The sequence below is a fragment of the Meriones unguiculatus genome, chromosome 4 (assembly GCF_030254825.1).
Source record: "Meriones unguiculatus strain TT.TT164.6M chromosome 4, Bangor_MerUng_6.1, whole genome shotgun sequence".
Taxonomy (NCBI): Eukaryota; Metazoa; Chordata; class Mammalia; order Rodentia; family Muridae; genus Meriones; species Meriones unguiculatus.
Window position 1 is genome coordinate 70,524,359 of NC_083352.1, and position 21,884 is coordinate 70,546,242.

At 49.1% G+C, this 21,884-nt stretch overlaps 1 protein-coding gene and 1 long non-coding RNA gene across 2 annotated transcripts; one reads left to right on the top strand and one right to left on the bottom strand.

The window, feature by feature from the left end:
• Positions 1-9: 9 nt before the first annotated feature.
• Positions 10-21,210, bottom strand: Dusp29 (dual specificity phosphatase 29). The gene is made up of 4 exons (XM_060382098.1): positions 20,940-21,210; positions 20,600-20,827; positions 7,754-7,974; positions 10-608 (listed from the first exon to the last, which is right to left on the bottom strand). The coding sequence occupies exons 1-4, from the start codon at positions 21,206-21,208 to the stop codon at positions 379-381; spliced, it is 948 nt and encodes a 315-aa protein (XP_060238081.1). The 5' UTR covers positions 21,209-21,210; the 3' UTR covers positions 10-378.
• Positions 7,968-10,205, top strand: LOC132653659 (uncharacterized). Its single transcript, XR_009591435.1, has 3 exons — positions 7,968-8,086; positions 8,606-8,674; positions 9,932-10,205. It is a non-coding gene; the product is annotated as an uncharacterized LOC132653659 (long non-coding RNA).
• Positions 21,211-21,884: the final 674 nt, after the last annotated feature.

Genomic DNA, 21,884 nt, shown 5'->3' on the forward strand with positions numbered 1-21,884 from the left:
GCAATTTTCTGTGGTTGAAAAAAAATCAAGCTCTATTTTTAATTTTTTTTTAATATAAGAATATGATTTTTGTCCGTTCAGAGCCAAACATTTAATCACAACACAGTGCCCAAACATTAAAAAATTAAAATAAAATAAAGCCCTCTTTGCTACCAACTTAAAGGACAGGAGACTGCAGAGCGGTACGTTATCCAAACCCAGTTCCCCTGCAGCGGACCTGGCCCCTGTGAGGCGGGGAAACAGGAGACAGCAGGCCTCCCTGCTGGCCCGGCCCTTGGTTTCACTGTCCCATCTCCATGACCACCAAAGCCTCGGTGGAGACACGCTTCAGCCTTCCACTCTGGGTGCTAGGGTCTCTGCTCCTCCCTGGGGAGGCCCCTATAGCCCCGGCTCACTGTCCCCTGGCCCGGCCTGTCGCCGCTGCCTCACCAGCTGCTGATCCAGCTCTCGGAGCTGCTTCAGGAAGCCTCGGTTGGGCAAGACGCAACGGTTCTTAGCCACTTGTTGGATAGCTCCCACCAAGGTCATGTTCTTGTGGATCATCAGGTAGGCCAGGACCAGAGTTGCTGACCGGCTTCGGCCCATGGCACAGTGAACCAGGATCTTACCTGCGCGGGAGGGAGACAAATGTGTTGCATGAGCTAGCAGTTCACCCTTCTCTCCTGCCTTCCCTTGAGCAAGCGTGCTCGCCGCATGCATTCAGCATGCTCTTGTGTATACGTCTCATAGAACATTAAGTGCACCCCAGGGATGAAACTGAATAACACTTCATTTTTACTGTTACAATTCATACGTTTTATTATTTTTAATGAATATTTGAAAATTTTCAGTTCTTATTTTCAATGAAGTAAGCTTTGAAAGATATTACCTATACACAGAAAACCTTTGAAGTCTTCACAGATTTTTTAACAGTGTAAAAATGCTCTGAAACCTGCAACTCTGAGAAGCAACGGGCGTGCAAAATCGTTTCAGGCCAACACCGCTCATATCCGCAGCCATGATGGCCCTCAGGCCTCCAATTGGTGGCGCTCTAGAGCCCACCCGACCTTGTCTTCAGCTTTGACTTAAACTCCATTATCAATTTCCCTGCTTCGCAGGTGGAGAGACAGGTTCAGGAGGTGACGTGTCTTGCCGGAGCTCACCCACAAGGTTGATGCCACAAGAAGCAGGTTAATGTAAAATGCGTTTGAGGCCTTCACTGCGCGCCACTGCGCTGAGGTTTGGCTCTCTTCTCTCTCAGTGGTTGCTGTTTCCCACCGTGGTCGGTTTCTTTACTGAGCTTCGGCTGGCTGGGCTATCTGGAGCTGTGTGAACGCAGTGCTGTCAGACTTCCTGCCTCTCAGCCTGATGCCCGGAGAGATAAACAGGAAGTTGCCTGTGGACAGTGTTTGCATGGACGTGGCTTTTAGCGCTCTCTTCCTCATGGGACCAAGCCCAGTCAGTGGCAAGGGCCAGAAGCTAAGAGAGCCTAAGAAATGAAAGAAGCCCTGCACAGTGGGCACCTCACTTCTCCTATTCTTACTCCACACGGGATGGGTAGACCTGTCCCCATGACAATCTGCGAGGAGCACAGAGGTATCCTCCAACTCAGCGCAATTAGTGAGTGCCATTCTCTGTCTACCCAAGCCGGCAAGGAGGGCAGGAAGCAGCCCCCTTTGTATCTCTAAGGGGGAACCAGTCCGCACTCTCATCCAGCATGAACATCCACCTCTGGTGTTCTAATCCCAATGGAGTGTTCCAGAGAGATGCCGCCTGGCCTCTGGCCAGCTCTGCTGATAACTGATGTGTTTCTTCCTCTCCTGTCATAACTAAACACTTGTAACAGATGAAAGCTGTAGCCCATTAAGCTTTTGGGGAGCCTGAAGCCTGTGAAGAGAAGGCAGAGAGAGAGAGAGAGAGAGGAAAAAAAAGACAGCCTGGGAGTGGGGATGGGAAGGGAGCTCTCAGCTCTGGCTGGAGCTCTTGGAGCCAAATGTGGGTTTCACTAATGCTGCCAGCGTGGAAAGAGAGATGGACTTCCCCAGGTTTGTTCTCTGGAGGGCTCAGGTGCCCTTCCCCCCTACCTCCACTCCAGTTTCCTGTCACCAGAACCTCAGAGTCCTGTTCCCTCTTGGCTCTGGGGCTCTGACAAGTCCCACTGTTGAGGCCCAGAGCTGGTGGAAAACCAGGGCAGCCAGGCTGGCTTGTTCCCAGGCCTGACCCGAACTTCAGGAAACCAGGAGGCTATGTGACTGCCACAGCAGCCCTAGCAGTCCTGAGGCTAGGGAGTGCTGTTGGTACTGTTTTCTAGTTCAAGTCACAGCTGACTCCTAGGCAACCTGGATTGCCCTGGGCATTCTGCTGGGTCCTCTATGGGTTTGTGTGCTTTTGAGACAGGGTCCAGCTCCATCATTGAGACATGGTCTTGGGCTCTCCATCTTCCTGCCTCAGCCTCCCTGGAGTGCTACAGTCACAGCTGTGCGCCAGGGTGCCTAGCGCCCTGCACTTCACATTATCATAATCAAGTCTCACAAATACCCAGTGGTTCCAGTCAGACTGTCAGCACCATCTATAGCTGAGGTCGCTGAAGGATATGCAGAGGAGTGGCTTGCTCCAGTCACACAGCCAGGGAATGGTAGGCCACACCCCAGATAAGACAGCGTGGCATCGAGGCCCAGGCATTACACTGAACTGCTCCAAGGTATGCACGCCAAATACAAGTTTTACAAATACTATGTACCTTTGCTACGTGCAGTCTGTGCTATTATTTTCTATTCTTTCTAATGCATAAGAGTGGGCACATCCACCACATTGATTACCCACTGAGAGGTTACAGCCTATGTCTGAAAAATGCTGGCTTTGATAAAATATTTGCCAGAAGGAGAAATGCTATAATTGCATAAAGAAACTTTAAGTTCAGAATTTCTTTGTTTGTTTGTTTGGTTGGTTGGTTTGGTTTGGTTTCTGAGACAGGGTTTCTCTATGTAGCCTTGGCTGTCCTGGACTAGCTTTGCAGACTAGGCTGGACTAGAACTCACAGAGATCCACCTGCCTCTGCCTCCCCAAGTGCTGGTATTACAGGTGTGCATCACCACATCCAGCCTAAATTCAGAATTTCTAATGTATCTAGCTGGTCATAGTAGCTCATACCTAAAAGGCTGAGGCATCAGGATTACCACTGATTTGAGGCCAGCTTCCTTTACAGAGTAAAACTTTATCTCAAAATAAACTTAAAAGCAAACAAACAAACAAAACCTCTACTGTATCCAATTGCTTGTTTTCAGTGGTGACTGAAAGGTAAGCTTCTGTCACTCAGATCAGATAGATCAGAGCCAGGGAGATGGTTCCCTGGGTAAAACTGCTTACTGAGCAAGCCGGTGACCTGAATCCTAGCCCCAGAACCCGCTTGGTGGGAGGAGAGAACCAGCTCCTGAAAGTTGTCCTCTGACCTCTCCAGGTGTGCAGCCTGTGCACACATGACACAGATTCACCACCATCATCACAATAGTAAAGTTTAGGAAGACATACCCAGCAAGCCTGTGACCACACGCCTACCTGCTCTTCAGACCTAAGTGCACCCCGACGGCACCCCTTCCTTGGTTTAGAGGTTGCCCTTGCCTGTGCCCCACTCACTGTCGTAGAAGCTGCCTTTCTTGGCAACGTGTACAGGCAGAAACAGTTCCTGCTTCATCCAAGACAGATGTGGGGATGCCCAAGTCCTCAGAGAATGAGGACAAGGTGTGAGTCCAACAGACAGAAAGAAAGGGGACAATCTGGCCTGGCTATGGCCTAGATGTATCAGAGAACCAAATTCCTGCCAGAAAGATGATGCATCTATATATTCATACCCACCTGGTCTGAAGTGTGTGTGCATGTGTGTGTGTGTGCCTGTCGTTCCTCAGGTACTGTTCACCTTATATTTTTGTAACAAGGTCTCTCATTTGCATGGGCCTTGCCAGTAGGCTAGTCTGGCTACAAGCCCCAGGGATCAGCTTGTCTCCAAATCCCCAGCCCTGGTGTCACAAGGCATGTCACCACAACTGGTTTTTTGCTTGTTTGTTTTCTCACATGGGGCTGTGCATTAACTGAGATCCTCATGCTTTTACTGCAAGAACTATACCAACAGAGCTATCTTTCCAGCCTGGATTTTATTCTTTTAACTGTTTGTTTGTTTATCCTGAGACAGGGTTTCACTATGTAACTCACAGCCTGGAACTGCTCTGTAGACCAGGCTGGCCTCAACATCACAGAGATCCGCCTGCCTCTGCCTCCCAAGTGCTGGGATTTCCTTCTCTGCAGTTGTTGATGTGGCTGGAGTGCTGGGGACCAAGGTTAAGGAAGCGCCAGATCCTGAGTAGCATGTGCAGTCCCTAAAGTAGATTTTGTGATGGCTTCAAAAGCTGGGGCCTGTGAGTGACAGGCAAGCGGTGATACGAAGACCTGGCCTTCGGAGCGGATGATGCCTGCCGTTTCCTAGGAGATTTCATTAAACAGATGCTCCTGAGTTCACCGCCAGCATCCACGCTGGCTCTGTGGCAGCTCTGTGGCAGTTCTCACCCCAGTGAAGAAGGATGAGTTCACTGTGTCAAATCCTATAGGCTGGCTTTGTCTCTGCTTCCATGACATCCCGAGATCTCCTCAACGGCACAGTCGCTCCCCTGTGAAGCTGGGCTGAGGGAGGAGCTCTTCCCAGGCCAGCGGGTGCTGCCTCTGGTTGGCTGTGTGACCCTGGGCACACCACCTGGCTTCGAAGGGGTTTTCCAGCTCCCAGATAGGAGAGCAGACAGTTTCTGCTCCAATCTTTCCACCATGAACAAGGTTCCCTAGTTCTTTCGAAAGGTCAAACTGGCATAGAGAGGGAGTAGGCTTGGACCCCCGAGGCTGATCACAGGCTGCGGTTTTATCTCCACAGCACTAAAAGCGGTAAATTTTTCACTGGAAGCAGTGGTTTAAGCCTGTAATCCCAGCACTCTAGCTGAGACGGGAGGATCCTGCATTCCAGGATATTATGGGCTACATAACAAGACCCTGTGTTAAACAAACAAAATAACAAATGAAGAGAGAGAGAATCACACAGCAGATGCAGGCCCCTGGGTTCAATCCCCAGCACTACAAAAAAGTAAGATCAAGTTAAGAAAAAAAAAAAAAAAAAGAAGAAGAAGCATGAAGATAGGGGGCAGAGGGGTGGGGCAAAGGTAGTGTCTTTTGGGCTAAGACTTGCCAACAAAGGGCAAGAAAGGCAAGAGGGAAGCAAGAGAAAGGTCTGCTTTGGGGCCAGACTGTCCTTAACACCTCTTACATCAGGATTCTAAGAAGAAACATGTGACCAGGTGTGGCTGAGAAATGCCACAGCAGTGTCCCTTGGTTTTCTAGGGCACTGTCAGGCACCCCCTGCATGTGGAGGCAAGCCAAACACCTGTCATCCGCTTCTCCTGGGGTCTGTGGCATTGCTGGGGCCCAGCTAAGGAGCCTTCTCAGGACACAGATGACAAGCAGACGATTGGTCACTTTTGTTTGCCCTCTGACAGAGTTGAAAACGTGTGTGACAGTAAACTCCAGATTGAAGGTTTTCCCTCAAAACTCAGATGTTCCACCACACTGGCATCGATTCTCACAAAAATCCCAGGCGGGGAGAGACAAGCCGCCATCCTTCACCCACCCCTGTTTCCCTCGCGCCCTCTGGCCTCTGTCTGTACTCTTTCCTGCTGACCCATCCTTCACCGGCGCTTTCACACGCCCCGACTCAGGTCTTACTTGCTTGAGGTGATGCCCTGCCCAGCAGGCCCTGAACATCCGACTCCAGAGTCCGGAGTTGGATGATTTGGCGGTGAGGTGTGCGGGGATCCTAAAACAAGCTTTCACGGGAGTCTGTCATACAAGTTCAAAGCTGGAATGTCTTTTTTCTCTCTCTTTTCTTTTAGGATCGGAAACTTTACCATGATGAGGTGCACATGCCGGAACAGTGAGGCGCTCCACAGCGCGCGTGGCCGCAGGCCTCCTGCTCCAGGTTCTATGCCAAATGCTTTATGTATTCCGCTGCTGCTCCTCATTAGGGCTGCTCAAGGTAAATATTTTCATCACTGGAGGAATCACATCATTACTGAGTTTTGTGATGAGACGCTAAACCCGGCCTTGTTTTCTCCAAGGCCTGCCAGGCCCCTTCCATTAGGAGGGAGTTCCAAGACATAAAAATGGCAACTGAGCACATGAAACAGATACTGAGGGGCTGGATCGCTGTACAGCGTCACCCCAATATGTTTGCAGTTAACTTCAAATACAGGGAGGTGAATTTTACCGCATGAGATGAATCACAGTCCGGCTGCTTTTTTTTTTTTGATCCTGTGTGGAAACTCGGAATGGACGGAATACAATAGATGGTTTATAAATAGAATCATAAAAGGATAGGTCAGAAGTGATACATCCTCTAATCTAAACGCTTCAGCTCTGTGGGCGTTTTCATTGCATCGTGCCCTCTGAACCAAAAGGGTGGGTGGCTACGGCCGGCTGTGGAACCAGGCACCGCCACAGCCGTCCAGGTCCACCGGCTCGGACTCGGCGTCTTAGGCCTAGCCCCAGCTTGCAAGTTCTGGAAGCAGGTCAGTCGGTCAGTGAGCCTTGTAATCCCAACCTCTTATGGCAGGAAAGGCTTTCCGTAATTGGATACCTCTAGTTGTGTGATGATTCACAAAGGGGTGTGACAAGAGGCTGAAGTCTGAGCACAGACTGGGGAGTTTGTGATGGCCCTTTGGCTTCTGTGGAATGTGCTGAAGTCACCCAGCAACAGCCACGGCATATACCCGTGGTGCATACCCGAGCTGTGTCCTTCTCTCCAAAATAGCCTTGTAGCCTTGCCTGCCTGCCCTAGAGCCGTCAAACGGCACTTAGTGGGCAAGGGCCAGGCTTCGACTAAAGACGGTAAGTGACGTTGGGCTACTGGGACACTGTGGGTGCAAAGCCCAAATGCTCTGGTAGAGTTTCTGTAGGGCCCCAACTTTGAAGAGGTGGGCGTCTTAGGGGCCCGTCTGTGGGCGCGCTTGGTATTCCAAGCAGAAGTATTTCAAGTCTGCACGTGGGGTCTCAAGCAAGCCAGGTCCTTCAAAGTTTTCAAGCACAGATGAAGCCTCCGTCTCCAGTTAAGTTTGGGCCCCAGCACGATTAACGTTTGGCTGCAGTTCCCAGCTTTGAGGGCTTCCAGACCACCCTGGCCTGTGTGTGTGTGTGTGTGTGTGTTTCGAGACAGGGTTTCTCTGTGTAGCCCTGGCTGTCCTGGAACTCACTACGTAGACCAGGCTGGCCTCGAACTCTGCGATCTCTGCCTCCTGAGTGCTGGGGTTAAAGGTGTGCACCACCACCGCCACCGCCACCATTAGGCTCCCCCTTGCCTTTTAAAGGGTTCCTCAGGAGCTGGAGATTCAGACCAAAGCCTTTCCCTCTAAACCTCCCTCTTTCCAATTCCTGACACTAGCTATCAAGCCCAGAACCCCACCCGCAACCCACCAGGGCAGTTAGCTCAGCCAATCCCTGTGGACAATCCTCAACCCCAACGCACCAGACCTGAGAAGATCTGGTAGATCCTGCTTCAGACCTATCCCGTTAGGCATGGCGGGAGCCCCGGTTCTTCCTGGGGCGGGGCCTATGCATGGTGGCAGGACCTCTCCCCAGAGGTGGGCGGGCAGTTTGCTTTGGAGGCGGGGCCTGGGGGTGGTGCGAGGCAGGGTGGGGCCTTAGCCTGGGGTCGGGGCCTTGGGAGGCAAGGCAGAAGAGGGTGTCTTACTGTGGTCGTCTCGGAGCGCCGAGTCGATGAAGGCGGCAGCGGAGTAAAAAAAGACGCTGAGGTCGAAAGTGGGCACGTCGTCGGCCTCGACGCCGTGGTACTCGATGGCCATGTCGCGGTAGTAGTCGGGCCCGGTGTCCACATTCCAGCGGCCGTGCGCGGCGTTGAGCACGTGCGTGAAGCCCGCCTTCTGCAGCCCGTAGCGGTCCAGCGCCGTAGCCCTGGGCGCAGGGAGAAGAAGCCCAGGACGCTTCGGGTGGTGCACGGTTTCCCGAGCCCCGGGCCGCTGGGCACCTGTTTGGTACTTTGACCCTGAGAAAGCTATCTCCAGGGGTAGGCTCGGGCTGGGCATTTGCCTAATTCACCTAATCCCGCAGGTCCAGAGGGAACTGAAATGATCTGTTCTGCTGAGCCTACCTCACAGAGCCCCAGGAGACCCTTTAAAAGAGGCCTCTATGCTGAAGCTTCCAAACATTTATGCGTTTGGTAGTCATAGCTGGGAAGATGGCTTCAAGCCCATGGTTTGGAGCATTTTGTTGGGACTGGATAAAAGCCTTGAATTGATGCCCACGGGGTTGTAGGACACAGTATGAATGGGGACTGATTGCTTTGTTGAATCCTTTGCCTAGCTGGGCTTTCTTTGTTTTAAGGAGCTACTTCCAATCCAGGTGGGAGCCTTAGTTTTCAGCAGAAGAATTTCTGGAAACAAAAATAAGGTCCCTTTGAGGTAGTTAGTCTCAGAACAGAGCTAGAAAAAAAAAATTGGCTGGATTATCAGAGGAAGCAGTTATTCCTGGAGGAAGTGTTGGGAGCCCCTGGGGAAGAAACACCCTTAAATCTGCCCTTCTACAGGGTGAACATTTGTTTACAAGAGTCATCATTTAATAAGGAGAAGAAGGAGGCGAGACAGGCCGCGTCAAGGTAAGACAGGCCTCCATACCACAAACTAAGGTATGGAGGCTGAGAATGGTGAAGGAACCTTCGGGACTTGTGCAGTCAATGCTTTATCCCCCATGATGGTGTAGATTCTTTGACGTACTGATGGGAACAGAAGAGAACAGGTTGATTAAGCAGCTACGGTTTCTCAGGGACTGTCTATTCTAATCGGCATAGCAAATAACAAATGAATAACAGAAGCTGTGGAGAAAGTAAAGCCACGTGACTTAATACGACCTGGCCACAAGACTACATCTGGAAGGGTGCTTGGCAGAGGTCTCTGCGAGGAGGTGGCATTGGGTTAAGTCAGGAAGCAAACTGGGGCAAGAGTGTCTCCTCCATGGCTGAAGGAATGGCAGGTACTCCAGAGAGTGGGAAGGCAACCAGTGCAGCTGAAGGGATGGGTGGGCGGTGGGGACTTGTGGTGGGTCCTTTGGCTACTACTCTAAGTCAGAGATGGTTTAAGAAAGGGCAGACATTGTCTAAAAGATCATCCTGGTTGATGTGTGGAGATGGATTGGAGGGATATGAAAAGCAAAAGCAAGAACCATCTGTTGGTGGCCGTTGTCGAATAAGCAAGAGGGAGGAGTCTTGGTCTGGGATGATGTCTCAGCAGACTGACTGGGGATGGGAAAGGAGAAGAGGACCAGAGTGTTTGATGGGGAGGAGGGGTAAAGGGGACAGGAGGAGAGGACAGAGGGAATATAGGCTTTGGTCTTAGAAGTGCTTGGATGTCAGGGACAGTATTTGGGGGTCAAAGAGAGCTATAGTCAGCATTTGAAGAGGATGGTAGAGTTTGGATTTAAGAAGACATGTCCTTTGATAGCACAAAAACTAACCCCCTGCCCAGGGAAGGGTAACAAGGTGTCAGATGGCAACACTGGAGCCCCAGGAGAGCACTATGCTTCCTTTGAGATCCACGCTGCTTTGAGTGGACCTGTGGCTGTGATAAATACCATCAGCAAAAGCAACTTGGTGAGGAAAGGGTTGATTTGAGTTTACAGGCCAGAATCCATCATCAGGAGAAGCCAGAGCAGGGGCTAAAAGCAGGGATCTGAGGCAGGGACTGAAGCAGAGAGCAGGGAATCCCAGGCTCAGGGCAGCTACTTTTCTTATCTAGCCCATCTGCCTAGGGATGGAACCACCAGTGGTGGGCTGCCCCTCCACCCCCATCAATCGGCAATCAGGAAAATATTCCCACAGGCCAGGCTAATGGAGGCTAATGAGAGTCCTTCTTCCCAGGTGCGCCATGCTCACAACCGAGATCAGCGTTACGTGTAGTAAGGCCACTGGAGAATGATGTGGACAGAAGTAAGGACCAGTACCCTGGTCCTGGAGGAGCCTCACATCAGTAATCATGCCAAGTCCTCTGCCAACGAGCCTCCCATCTCTCCTCAGTGTCCTTGTTCCCTGTGAGAGGAAGAGCAGTGGAGTCTAGAGTTTGGGGAAACTAAGCACAGGCACTGGAGCTGAGAAAGATGTTTCAAAGCCTTCCAGAAGTGCTGTCTGTGTGTACAATCAGGTACAGTAGCTCATACCTTTAGTTCCAGCACTTGGGATGCAGAGACGGGGGCTCTTACAAGTTCCAGACCAGCCTGGACCAGAGTGAGGCCCTGTCTATAAACAAAAGAATTGGGGCTCAGTTGGGTGACACACGTCTTTAATGCCAGCGTGTGGGAGGCAGAGGCAGGTGGGTCTAAATAGTGAGTTCCAGACCAAGTAGGGCTGCATGCATAGTGGGATCCTGTTCCCAAAAATGGGGGGAGGTTGTGTGGGGAGTTGGGGTCCCAAGGAGCCCCCTGGCTGACCCTTGGTGCTGGCATTCTGGCCATAGAACACAATCTACTTTTATCATTTTCCTCCAAAAGGCCTGATTTTCATTTTCCTTCTTGTCCCGAAATATGTATGCAACAAAGGTTATGCTTTTGGGACACAGATCTGCACTCAATTAAAGCCTCCACTAACGCAGCCTGTCTTGCTGAGCAGCAATCAGCCTCGCTTTGAGGTTGAGCTCGGTGGAAAAATTAAAATTAACTGTGCTTGACAGGAAGCTCTAACTCACCAGAAACACTGCTCAGTATGTGTGCAGCAAGTCTCCACGGAGCCCAATGGCAGTTTGGATAAATTGTGGTTTGCACTTTGCCGCATTTGGAGTGAAGGGTCCAGGGTAGCTGTCACCCATTGGTGATACCGCTCCACTCACCCCACCCAGCTGCCTTTGATTGTGTCTGGGAAGAAAGGGCTCATCAGAGCTTTCGTGCATCAGCTTATCTGAGGGCTCTGTCCACCTGAGCTGGGCAGGGGTGTGTTGTCCTCACACACCACTGTGGGGGTTTCCCTCAGCTGGCAGTCAGGTTGAGACCTTGACCACAGCAGAACGGGAAACTGACAAATAAAAATGAGTACTTCCTAGATTGTAGGCGCCCTGTGTCCTGTCCTCAGTCGGGCCAGCTGCCCAGCTCAGCAGGTACTGAAATTGGAGGGTGGATAGAGGGTTACTGTATTGCTTTGTTTTTTTTTTGTTTTGTTTTGTTTTTTATTTAATTTGAGGGCCAATACATAATTGGCTCAGATGGGTTATTTGAGAAGGGAAACCTAAGAAACCCAGGGATGATGGGAAATAGAGGGAAAAGACCACGTGTCTCTTCTGGGCCTCTTGGATCATGGGAAAAGACTTCAGGGAACCAACAACAAACAGATTGAGACATTTACTTCTCGAGTCTGGATGAGGAGGGACAGAGGAAGTGTCTAGTGTCTCAGTCAGGAAAGTACCCGCCAGGAAAGTATGAGGTCTGAGCCTGATCCCCGATCCCTGGCGCCCACGGGAAAGCCGGGCTCCATGCTGCCGTCCAAGCACCGGGAAGGCAAAGGCAGGACCACTGGGTTTTAGCTGAGCTGATGAGCCCCGCGCTCAGTGAGAGGCCCATCTTTCTACCCACTAAATATAAAGATTAGACTCTTAGTCTTTTGATGTAAGATCTTCCAGTTGTTTTTTATGCATAGTTTTCTTTTATTTTATAGAGACCTGTTTTCTATATAATTCCATACAGGCATACCCCTTATTTTATTTTTATTTGCAATGCTAAGGATGAAACTTAAGGCCTTGCACATGCTATGTTTGTGCTCTACCTCTGAGCTATCCCCTTGGCCCTCTCTTCACTTTTTATTTTGAAACAGGGTCTCATTAAGTTGCCCAAGCTGGCATTAAATTCTCTGTCGCCCAGGAAGTTCTTGAACTGTGATCCTCCTGCCTCAGCCTCCCGGGGACTTGGGATTATAGACCTGCACCATCAGGCTGATTCATACCTTCTTTTTTTTGTGCCTTGTTTTATTGTCCTTCATGGTATATGTAGGTGTGCAGCTTTTTGTGTGCATTCATGTGTCTATGTATATGGGTGTGAGCCTGTGCATATATGTGTTTGTATGTATGTGTGTTTGTGTATGTGTTTGTACATATGTATGTGTGCTTGTTCATGTATGTGTGAGTGTGTGTATACCTGTGCATTTGTGTGTATGTATGTGTGTGTTTGTACATGTATGTGTGTGCTTGTTCATGTGTGTGTGAGTGTGTGTATACCTGTGCATTTGTGTGTATGTATGTGTGTGTTTGTACATGTATGTGTGTGCTTGTTCATGTGTGTATGTGAGTGTGTGTGTGTGTGTGTGTGTGTGTGTGGTACTGGGGATTGAACCCAAGGACTCCAGTAAGAAGCCAAACAAATGCTCTATCTATCACTGAGCTATTCTCCCAGCTCTGGTGCTACATTTTATTTTATTTTTACAGTTTGATACATATGGCCACTCCACAGCAAGCTAAATCTATCAGCACTCTTTTCCCAACAGCTCAAATAATGGGCAGCATTTTTAAAGCAAAAATTAACTGAAAGATGTATACTGTTTTATATAATGCTATCTTAATATACTAGCAGGTGTGCCCAACCTATAGCTGTATATGACCAAAGAGAGCTGTGAATGTCCAACACAAAATCATAGATTTACTTAAAACATGAGTTTGTTTGTTTGTAACTGATCGCATAGTTCTCAAGATGACACTGTTAAACTTCGGTGTCAAAGGGCTAACCACTGGGGTTGGAGAGATGGCTCAGTGGTTAAGAGCATTGGCTGTGGGTTTGGTTCCCAGCACCCACACAGCAGCTCCCACCTGTCTGTAACAGCAGCTCCCACCTGTCTGTAACATCAGCTCCAGGTGATCTTATGCCCTCTTCTGGCCTCTGAGGGCACTACACACATGTGACATACAGATACACATGCAGGCCAAACACCATCCACAGTAAATAAAAATAAATATAAAATGTTCTAGAAAGTGAGGACATACTTAATACGGTATGATGTAAGCAGATGTGCTGAGAAGCCAAAGAAGTCAAATAACTTGCTTTATTTTGATATTTAGTGTGGAGTTGCAGACAGAGGTGTCTCCAAAAGACACCTGCACACACAGCTCAGAAGCTCTGATATCGGCCTGTACTGTGAGCACCTATGTCACCTGTGGCCCTCAGTGCATACATGCATCCCACTGTCACTTCAGCCAAGACGTTTGTCTCACTGTGAGAGACTTATTTGTTTGTTTATTTGGATTCTTTTTTGAGGCAGGGTTTCTCTGTGTAGCTCCATCTGACTCCCTCAGTAGACCAGGCTGGCCTCAAAACTCAGAGACCCACTTGCCTTTGCCTCCCAAGTGCTGGCATTAAAGGATGCACCACCACTGCCCAGTGCAAGACTTCTAAAAGAATATCAGGCCCAGGGGAACGGGCAATTTAAAATACATCCGAGAGCTGGTGAGATGGCTCAGCAGTAAAGACACGTGCTATGTAAACTTGACAAGTTGAGTGAAAGGGTGGACAAAGAGAACTGAGTCTGCAAAGTTGATGTCTGTACATTTAGGCTGTGCAGGGGCCCACGTGCACCCACACCAATCATAATTGGGTATGCTGTATCTGAAATCATTCCTAAGTGGTAAGTGGTCCTCAAGAAAACATGGAGGCTAACCTAGTCTACAAAGCAAGTCCAGGACAGCCAGGGCTACACAGAGAAACCCTGTCTTGAAAAAAACAAAACAAAAACCAACCAACCAAACAAACAAAAACCCTTGGCTCAGATTTACATTCCAATTAAGAGAAAAATGTTTTAAGTTGTTTTTTTGTATGTGTATGGATGTTTTGCACACGTGTATTTATATTCTGAGAACATCATGGATCTCTGGTTTGACCAAAGTCTCCTTCATTCCCTCCCTGCAGCCCACTGGCCAAGCTCAGGGTTCTAACTGCAGCTGAGAGATGGACATGGCCTGGATTCCTCAGTGTAAGGAATTCATGCTTCATGCCTGAAGAGGCCAGAAAAGGGCATTTGGATACCTTAAATGGAGTTAAGGACAGTTGTGAGATACCAGGTGGGTGCTGGGACTCAAACCTTGGTCCTCTGAAAGAGCAACAAGTACTCTGATCCACTGAGCCATCTTAAGTGTCCCCTATATGCCTTTTTTTTAAAGATTTTTATGTATGTGAGTGCTATATCTGCATGTATTTATTTATATATGTGAGTGCTCTATCTGCATGTATTTATTTATGTATGTGAGTGCTGTCTGCATGTATACCCACATGCCTGAAGGGGCATGAGATCTCATTATAGATGGCTGTGGTTGCTGGGAATTGGACTCAGGACCTTTGGAAGAACAGAGCAGTCTCTCCAGCTCTCAGTTTGCCTGTAGCTCAGCTTGGGCTTGAACCTGTGCTCTTCCTACCTTAGCCTCCCGACTGCTGGGATGACTGATGTGCCACTCCCCCTGGCCCATGCAGTTTATTCTGAGAACATCCTGGATCCTTGGTTTAACCAAGTTTCCTTGGTTCCCTCCCTGCAGTCCACTGGCCAAGCTCTGGGTTCTAACTGCAGCTGAGAGACAGACATGGCCTGGCTAGGATTTGAATGAGGAAGGGAATTACTATACAGCCAGGGTGGCTGTGACCATGTTGAGAGAAAGGGCTGTCTTTCCATGAGGGGAGAGTGCCAGGATGGCCAGAGGGATGTCTCCATACCTGTGTACCAGCCTTCCATGTGGGTCACTTCTGTCCTGCCACTGTGGGTTTCCTCAATCAGAGCCTTGCCTTTCTCCCTCTCCTCCCTGTCCCAGCATCCCACCAGTGCCCCCTGGAGTCGCCCTGTGATAGCCTGCTTCAAACTCCATCGTAGTTAACTTCAGCTGTCCACTTGACAAAAACCTGGAGTCACCTGGGAAGAGGGAACTTCAAATGAAGAACTGCCTGGATCGGATGGCCTGCAGGCATGTCTGTGAGACACTTTCTTAATTGCTGTAGGAGGGCCTGGCCAGCGTGGGAGGCGCCATCCCTAATCAGGTGGACGCGGGCTGTGTAAGAAACGTAATTAAGTCCGGAAGAAGCGTTGCCCCATGGTCTGTGCTCCACTTCCTCCGTCCTGCCTTGGCTGTCTCTGATGATGGACTGTAATCTGTAAGCCAGGGAGACCCTTTCCTCTCCAGGTTGCCTTTGGTTTTATTGTTTATTCACAGCAACAGAAATGGGAGTGGTGGTGCTTAATCCCAGCACTGGGGAGGTAGAGGCAGGTGGATCTCTGCGAGTTCTAGGTTAGCCTGGGTAATTAAACTAGCCCTTAGGCAGCTTCATCTAGCTTGAGAAGGCCTGGCCAGGACCTCAGGCATCTTTCTCTGGCTATCTTGTCCTTGACTTGTGGCCACTTGCAATAGTTGAAGGTTCAAAGTCCAGGTTTTCTGGTTCTGGGAAAAGTACAGCATGCAAGATTGTTAACACTGGTATATTTTTGCTGCATTGTACCCTGCCACCTTGGAGGAGGAGGCCAAGTGCCAGCTTTGCTTGGTGCTTTGAGGCCACAGTAATTTTGTGCCTGTGTATGGGAAGAGGGCCACAGCTGTCCAGACTCATCTATGGGACAGTTTCCCCAACTGCAGGCCCAGGAGACAGATGCCTCTGGCTTTTTAATATTACTAGCTGGCTGTGAGCAAAGGAACCATAAAGGACAAGACAGAGATCCCTGGGCTACAGAGTGCGGAGCTGGGCACAGGAGTTTGTGAGGGCCTGGCTTTGGGAAGGGTTTGGGATTGTTGATGGCCGCTTGAAATGAGACCTTGGCAGGAGCTGCTCTGGGCCCCAGCCATCTAAGGGGCAGCAGCATCATTTAAGAGCACAGAGGCATGTCATGTGGGAAAGGAGATTTCTCAATTACTCCGTGTCAGCCCATTGTTATCATCGGCTGCCCTGCCTAGGAATGTACAGTTCCTCCACAGTGGTAAGATAGTGTCCTTCCTGCTGAGCAGATGGAAAGAAAAATAAAAAAGAAGAAAGGTTTTGCTAAGCAAATGAAAGATGTGAGGGAGATTAAAGTGAGAATATTTAAATTACAGAAGTGTGGTGCTTTTCAAGCATGCTCAAGCAGTTCCTGAAGCACCCATTTAGGGAGTGCTGATTGATAAGAGGCTATGAATTATTCTTATCTCCTAGTCCCTTGCTCTCTAGAGGGCAACACTTGGTTAACCTAATTTGAATCTAATTTAAATGACTTAAGAGTAATAACACAAGTATGTGCTTGAATCTAATAAAGCCTAATTTATTAAACAGGATGATTTGAAAAGAACTGTATGTTACAGCCAGATGGGGACTTTGATATCGTCCTTTATTTAATAAATAAAGAATCAGAGTCCCAGAACAATAAAATGTTTTGCCAAAGGCCAGACAGTTAGTAGCCATGCATACTGGGGACTTGAACTCTGTCGCCTGCATATAGAATGGAGGAGGGAGAGCTTTGTGCTGTCTCTGGGAGCCTGTGCTTCGCAGTGGGGCAGACTTAGTCCCCAAGTTGTGAGAAGTGGGTAGCGAATGAGGAATTGTCCCCCATGGGGACATACACAGGGTGGCTGGTTGACCCATGCTATAATCCTCTGTCAATGTAGCAGATGTTCTGTGGGGCTGGTGTATCAGGCGGACTTGGGATTTTTAGGCATCCCAATGGGGCTGAACCCGCTGGGGACAATCCAGGACTGAGCACATGTTTAGAAACCCTCAAACCCACAGGTTCACAGGCATTCCTCTTCACACCTTAGGCTGGGAAGCCGAGGGACCTTCCCACACTGTGCTGGGATCTCAGAGGAGGCCACTGATACGGATTGGCTTCTGTCTTCACGCTGTCCTCACGGCAGGAGGACACCTCCCAACAAAATCTAGTGCTTAATCTAATACTTCCTTCACATTCTTGTCAAAGTCTAGAACCTGTCTCATCTGTGATAGTGCACGCTTGAGTGTGCTCGGCATTGCAGTGAGCTCTGATGTCTTCACATGTTAAATGCTAGATAATCTGCTGGATGAAGAAATCGGAGAGAGCTTGATGGCCAGGCCAAAGCCCTACAGAAACCTGATATTGTGGCCTGAGAGCTCTGCCGTCTGCCTCCATAAAGAGGACCTGGAGGAGAAAGAATGGCTGCCGTCTTGGGGTTAATGCTGGCTGCTGGCCTAGGCTTTAGTCTGGATTGCCTTCCAAACCGTCCTCCAGAGACTGCGCTTTCAAAGATCTTAGGCGCTTTATGGGACAAAAACCCCTCATCCTCAATGCAAATATTAAATGAAAACTGAGACTTTATGTCTATGGAACCGGCTTTGGGCAATATCTCCAGAGAGACCAAAACACACACAAACACACACACACACACACACACTTCAGGCATTCCTGTCATCCTGTAACTTATAGCCTCACCTGGTTGCTCTGCCATGAAGTCTATGACCCTTTGAACACTGATAAGTGGGCATCATACCAAGTCCAGGATCAGAGTCAAGCATGAGGCAGAGCTGACTCCCATCCCGGGACCTCTGAGTGAGTGGTGTGCGTGTGTGTGTGTGCATGTATGTGTTGGGGCATGATTGGGCAGAGCTGGATTGAACTGAAAGGGCAGTGACATGTTCTTGGTTGAAGGAAGCAAGGTTATCATCAAAGGTCAAGGAAGCAAGCATTTGCCATTGGTTGACGGCCCCTGAGGCTGAGCATGTGCATTCTCAGTACTCAGTGCTTCCCTGATTCAGCCTTCTGCAGGTGGGCCTTCACCTACACTCTTAGACATTTCACTAACAACAGTGACCTCTCCATTTGTCTATCACCTTTTTGTTTCCAAAGTACTGTCTTTTACGCTTTGAAGATTCTTAGCAACTACTTTAGAGGTGAGGACATAGGTCCAGAAAGGTAAAAGGCCCTGTCCAAAAGCCACCACATCTCCCCAGGGGGCAATGGTAGGTTCTACTAGTGTTTAGGGTGCTTGTCCCCGGTATGCATTGTTTTCTCTATCAGTCTCAGTATAAACAGTACTGGGCTCACATCCTCGTGTACTGCACCTGTGGAAGTCATGTGTGAGGTCAGAGTGATTGCACACCTCCTTGACAAAAGCTAACGTTGACTTATAGAAAACTTACAAATATAACCCAGAGGTTATTTGGCAATAAGAGAGAATGCAGCGCTGATGCATGCTACAGTGTAGATGAGCCGTGAAGGGTATGCAGAGGAAAACCGTGCCAATCAAAAGCCCACCAGACCTTCCAATTCCAAGGCAACGTCCAGATTCGGCAAATGTATGAGAACAGAAGGGAGACTGGTGTGTAGAGGCCTGAGGAGAGGAGGAGTAAGAAGTGACTGCCTAATGCCTGGTTTCCTCTTGAGTTGATAAAAATGTTCTGCATTAGATATCGGCAATGGTTGCGAAACTGTGGATATCCTAATCACTGAATTGCACTATTTAAGAGGATGGGTTTGTGGAACATGAGTTATATCCCAGTAGATCTGAATTCTAACAGAAAACAGTACATCGAGTTCGGTGTACCCCTCGCCTAAGTCCCCCTAATGTCCTCAGTTGGGAAATATCAAATTGTACCATAGTTGTACTGTGGAATATGGCAGGGTTTTTTTAAAGGAGAAAATGTTTAAGCCAGATGTGGTAGTGCAAGCCTTTGGTCCCAGTGCTTGAGAGGAGAGGGCAGGGGATCAGGAGTTGAAGGCTAGCCTGAGCTACTGAGACTCAACAAAGCACCCATCTGGAGGTCTGGAGAGCTGGCTCAGCAGTTCAGAGCTCACTGCTCTTGAGCCTGCCATGGGTAGCTCACAACTACCCATAAGGAAGCTTCAGGGGCTCTGACATCTTGTCTGCTCCTGCCACCTGCACACATACACATACCCTGCACCACGAACTACATGTATGTACATAATGGAAGGAAAATCATATTTGCTTTAGAAAAATCAATCTGCTTAAGAAGGAAGCAAATGCCTTGCAAGTGTGTGTATGTGTATGTTTCCTTATATATGAAATCGCTCACAGAAAGTAGATACAGTATATGAACTTAATTTACGCAGGCTAGCAAGATGGGTTAGTGGGTAAAGGTGCTTGCTGCCAACGTGGATGACCTGACTTCAGAATTCCTGGTTCCCACGTGGCGGAGAGAGAACCAAGGGCTGCTCATTGTCCTCTGACGCCCATGCAGACCGTGTGGTTTACACCTGTGCACGTGCGCATGCACACATACACAACAGAAACCCTTAAAGAAAACCCCCAAGCCTTAATACTTGTTATTGGCAGAATTAAGGGGGGGGAGATTTTATGTTTGTTTTGTTTGAGATAGTCTCATGGGCCCAGGCTAGCCTTGAACTTACTATCTAGCCAAGATTAGCCTTGAACTCCTAATCTTTCTGTCTCTGCTTCAAAAGTGCTAGGATTGTAGGCATGCAGCACCATGTCTGGCCTGCAGTTTGGTTTATGCCCCTATTTTTAGTAGGAAATGGCCGTTTTTCTAATTTTTCATACCTAGGAGGAGGAGATGGGGCTACTGCCCGTGATACACAGTTCACCCCTGTTTTCAAGCAGCCAGCTGGGTATTCAGAGCCCATGTGCCAGGCTCAGTGGCAAATGCCTGTACTTCCAGCACTCGGGGAGGCAGAGGCAGGTGAACCTCTTGTGAGTTTAAGGTCAACCTGGTCTATAAAGTGAGTCCAGGACAGCCAAGACTACACCGAGAAACCCTGTCTTGAAAAACCAAAAGAAAAGAAAAAAGATCCCACATGGCGCCCTGTTCATCTGCTCTAAGAACAGGCAGAGCATGAGTTGCAGTTCAGAAGGATGGGGGAGATTGATGTAGAGGTCAGGAACCTCAGCTCTCTGTCACCAAGGGTCCTGTGACTCAGTTTCCTTACCATGAGATATTCTCTTTCACCAGGTTATCACGAAATCCACAGGAGGTCATGTTTACAGGGTGCCTAATGGTGCCTACCATACAGTGGTTCCTAAATGGTGGCCATTATCATCACCCACCAGACATTTCTCAGCTGTTTGTGAAGTGGGGAAACCGACTGTGAGAAGGGGCAGTGACCTCGATTTTGACCTAGTTTTCAGACACATATTTTGGGTTTACTTCTATGCCAAACTCTTATTCCTACTGTTAATAGCCAAAACATAAGACTCCATTCCTAGCCTCTCTTGTGCAGAAGTCTTCAGCTAGACTTTCCCTGGGCAAGCTGCCCTTCATGACTTCTTGTCCCCTGACTTCCTATTGTCTGGGTCCTGAGCAGACTTAAAGAATGATAGACCTCTATGATGGTAAAGCAGTGCCCAGAAGCCCTTGTCTTGGTGACCCTGCCGGTACTGTGCTAGGCCCAGCTAGCCTTCCTTTGGATTTATGCACAAGAGAAAAATAAGCTTGGCCTGCTAAGGCTCTTTTCTGAGTGTCCTGTAAAATGGAGATGAGCGCTAACCGATACACTTCTCACAGAACAGCTGACCAACAAGGCAGGCCTGTGACTAGGAGTTAGTAGAGTGATGGAGAGGACGCTGCGCCTTCCCCGGGGGTGACAGCAGCCTAGGCTGGGCCTGGAACTTACTCATCACCAATGTGGAGCCGGGGCCAGACCTCGTTGACATGCGTGTACTGGGGGCTGCCCTTCCAGAAGAGGCGCTCCAGCTCGAAGGCTCCCGGGGTGCAGTAGTCCTCAGCTCCCCCCTGGTCCTCCTCCTGCAGAGACAGCCTCTCAGCACAGGAGTGGCCGCTCTTGACGCTCGTCTTTGTATCGCCAGATGCCATTTTGGAGCCAAGGGATTTTCTTTTCTTTCTGCATGAAAGAGGGTCAGGATAGGGTTAGCAGGGAATTGTGGGCATTATAGAGGAGGTGATAAGAAGGGGGCTTAGTTTGGAGAGTGTGTCCCTTCCCCCTTCTTGCTCACCCCAAGCCACACAGGTAAGTGAGAAAAGCCATGATGGCAGTTAAACGACACTCCCCAACATTCCAGTGTTCATGCAGCAAAAATGCTGGGGAGACGAGGCAGCTTGTAGCAGACCCAGGAGCAGCTTGAGCCGAAGAAATCCCCCAGGCAGCCTGTTCCTCCCCCTTGTTTTTATTTTTATAATGTCCAGTTCCTCTGGTGCCTGCTTTTTTCTTTATCTGACTGGAACTTGCTAGTTTGGGACATTTTGAGCCCGAATAGTGAGGCATTGCAGGCCTCTAGCTGTCCAGAAATCTGCAGGAAGCAGCTGTCCAGCAGAAAGGGTGTGCAGCTGAGTCTAGAGTGGGTGGGGTTTGTTTCCGGGCAGCCGCACACAGAAACGAGACTTCTGAAGCCTTGGGGTGGAAGGGAAGTTGTCTGTGTGAGGGGTCAGTCATCTTAGGATAGGTGGGGTGCACATTCGTGGCTCTCTGTCATGCTAGAAATCTGGCTGTTGCTGCCAGGAGGTCAAAAGAAATGTCCCCGCTAGACAGCTGTCTGCAGACTGAAAACTATTTCAGGACAGTTTGTCAGATTCTGTTGGTGGGATATGGAAGAAATGTTTCCATTGTGCCCAGGGAATCTTTTAGATTTGACAAGTACATCCTACCCTTATAACTGCTCATCCAACCCAGCTCCAAATCCGAGGATTCAACCAACCAAGGATCAAACAAGAAAAGCCTGTATCCTGAACATCTCTCTTGATGTTAATCCCCAATTTACATAAAATTAACATACTGCATATACTGTATCAGGTATTACAGCTACCTCAGAGATTATTTAAAGTCTCCAGGGGGGTGTGTGGCATCCAAATGCAGATATTGTGCCCTTCCCCCTTTTGATATAGGGTCTCATGTAGCCCAGGCTGGCCTCAAATTTGCTTTGTATGGAAGGGTGATCCTGAGC

What these genes read in the sequence shown, in the direction of transcription:
- Dusp29 (XM_060382098.1), bottom strand. Translation starts at nt 21,208, where the DNA reads ATGCCTCACTATTCGGGCTCAAAATGTCCCAAACTAGCAAGTTCCAGT. An exon ending in ACTTACCTGTGTGGCTTGGG is followed by an intron (nt 20,828 to 20,939) that starts GTGAGCAAGAAG and finishes TCTTTCATGCAG; the next exon opens with AAAGAAAAGAAAATCCCTTG. An exon ending in GGCGCTCCGAGACGACCACA is followed by an intron (nt 609 to 7,753) that starts GTAAGACACCCT and finishes CCTCCCGCGCAG; the next exon opens with GTAAGATCCTGGTTCACTGT.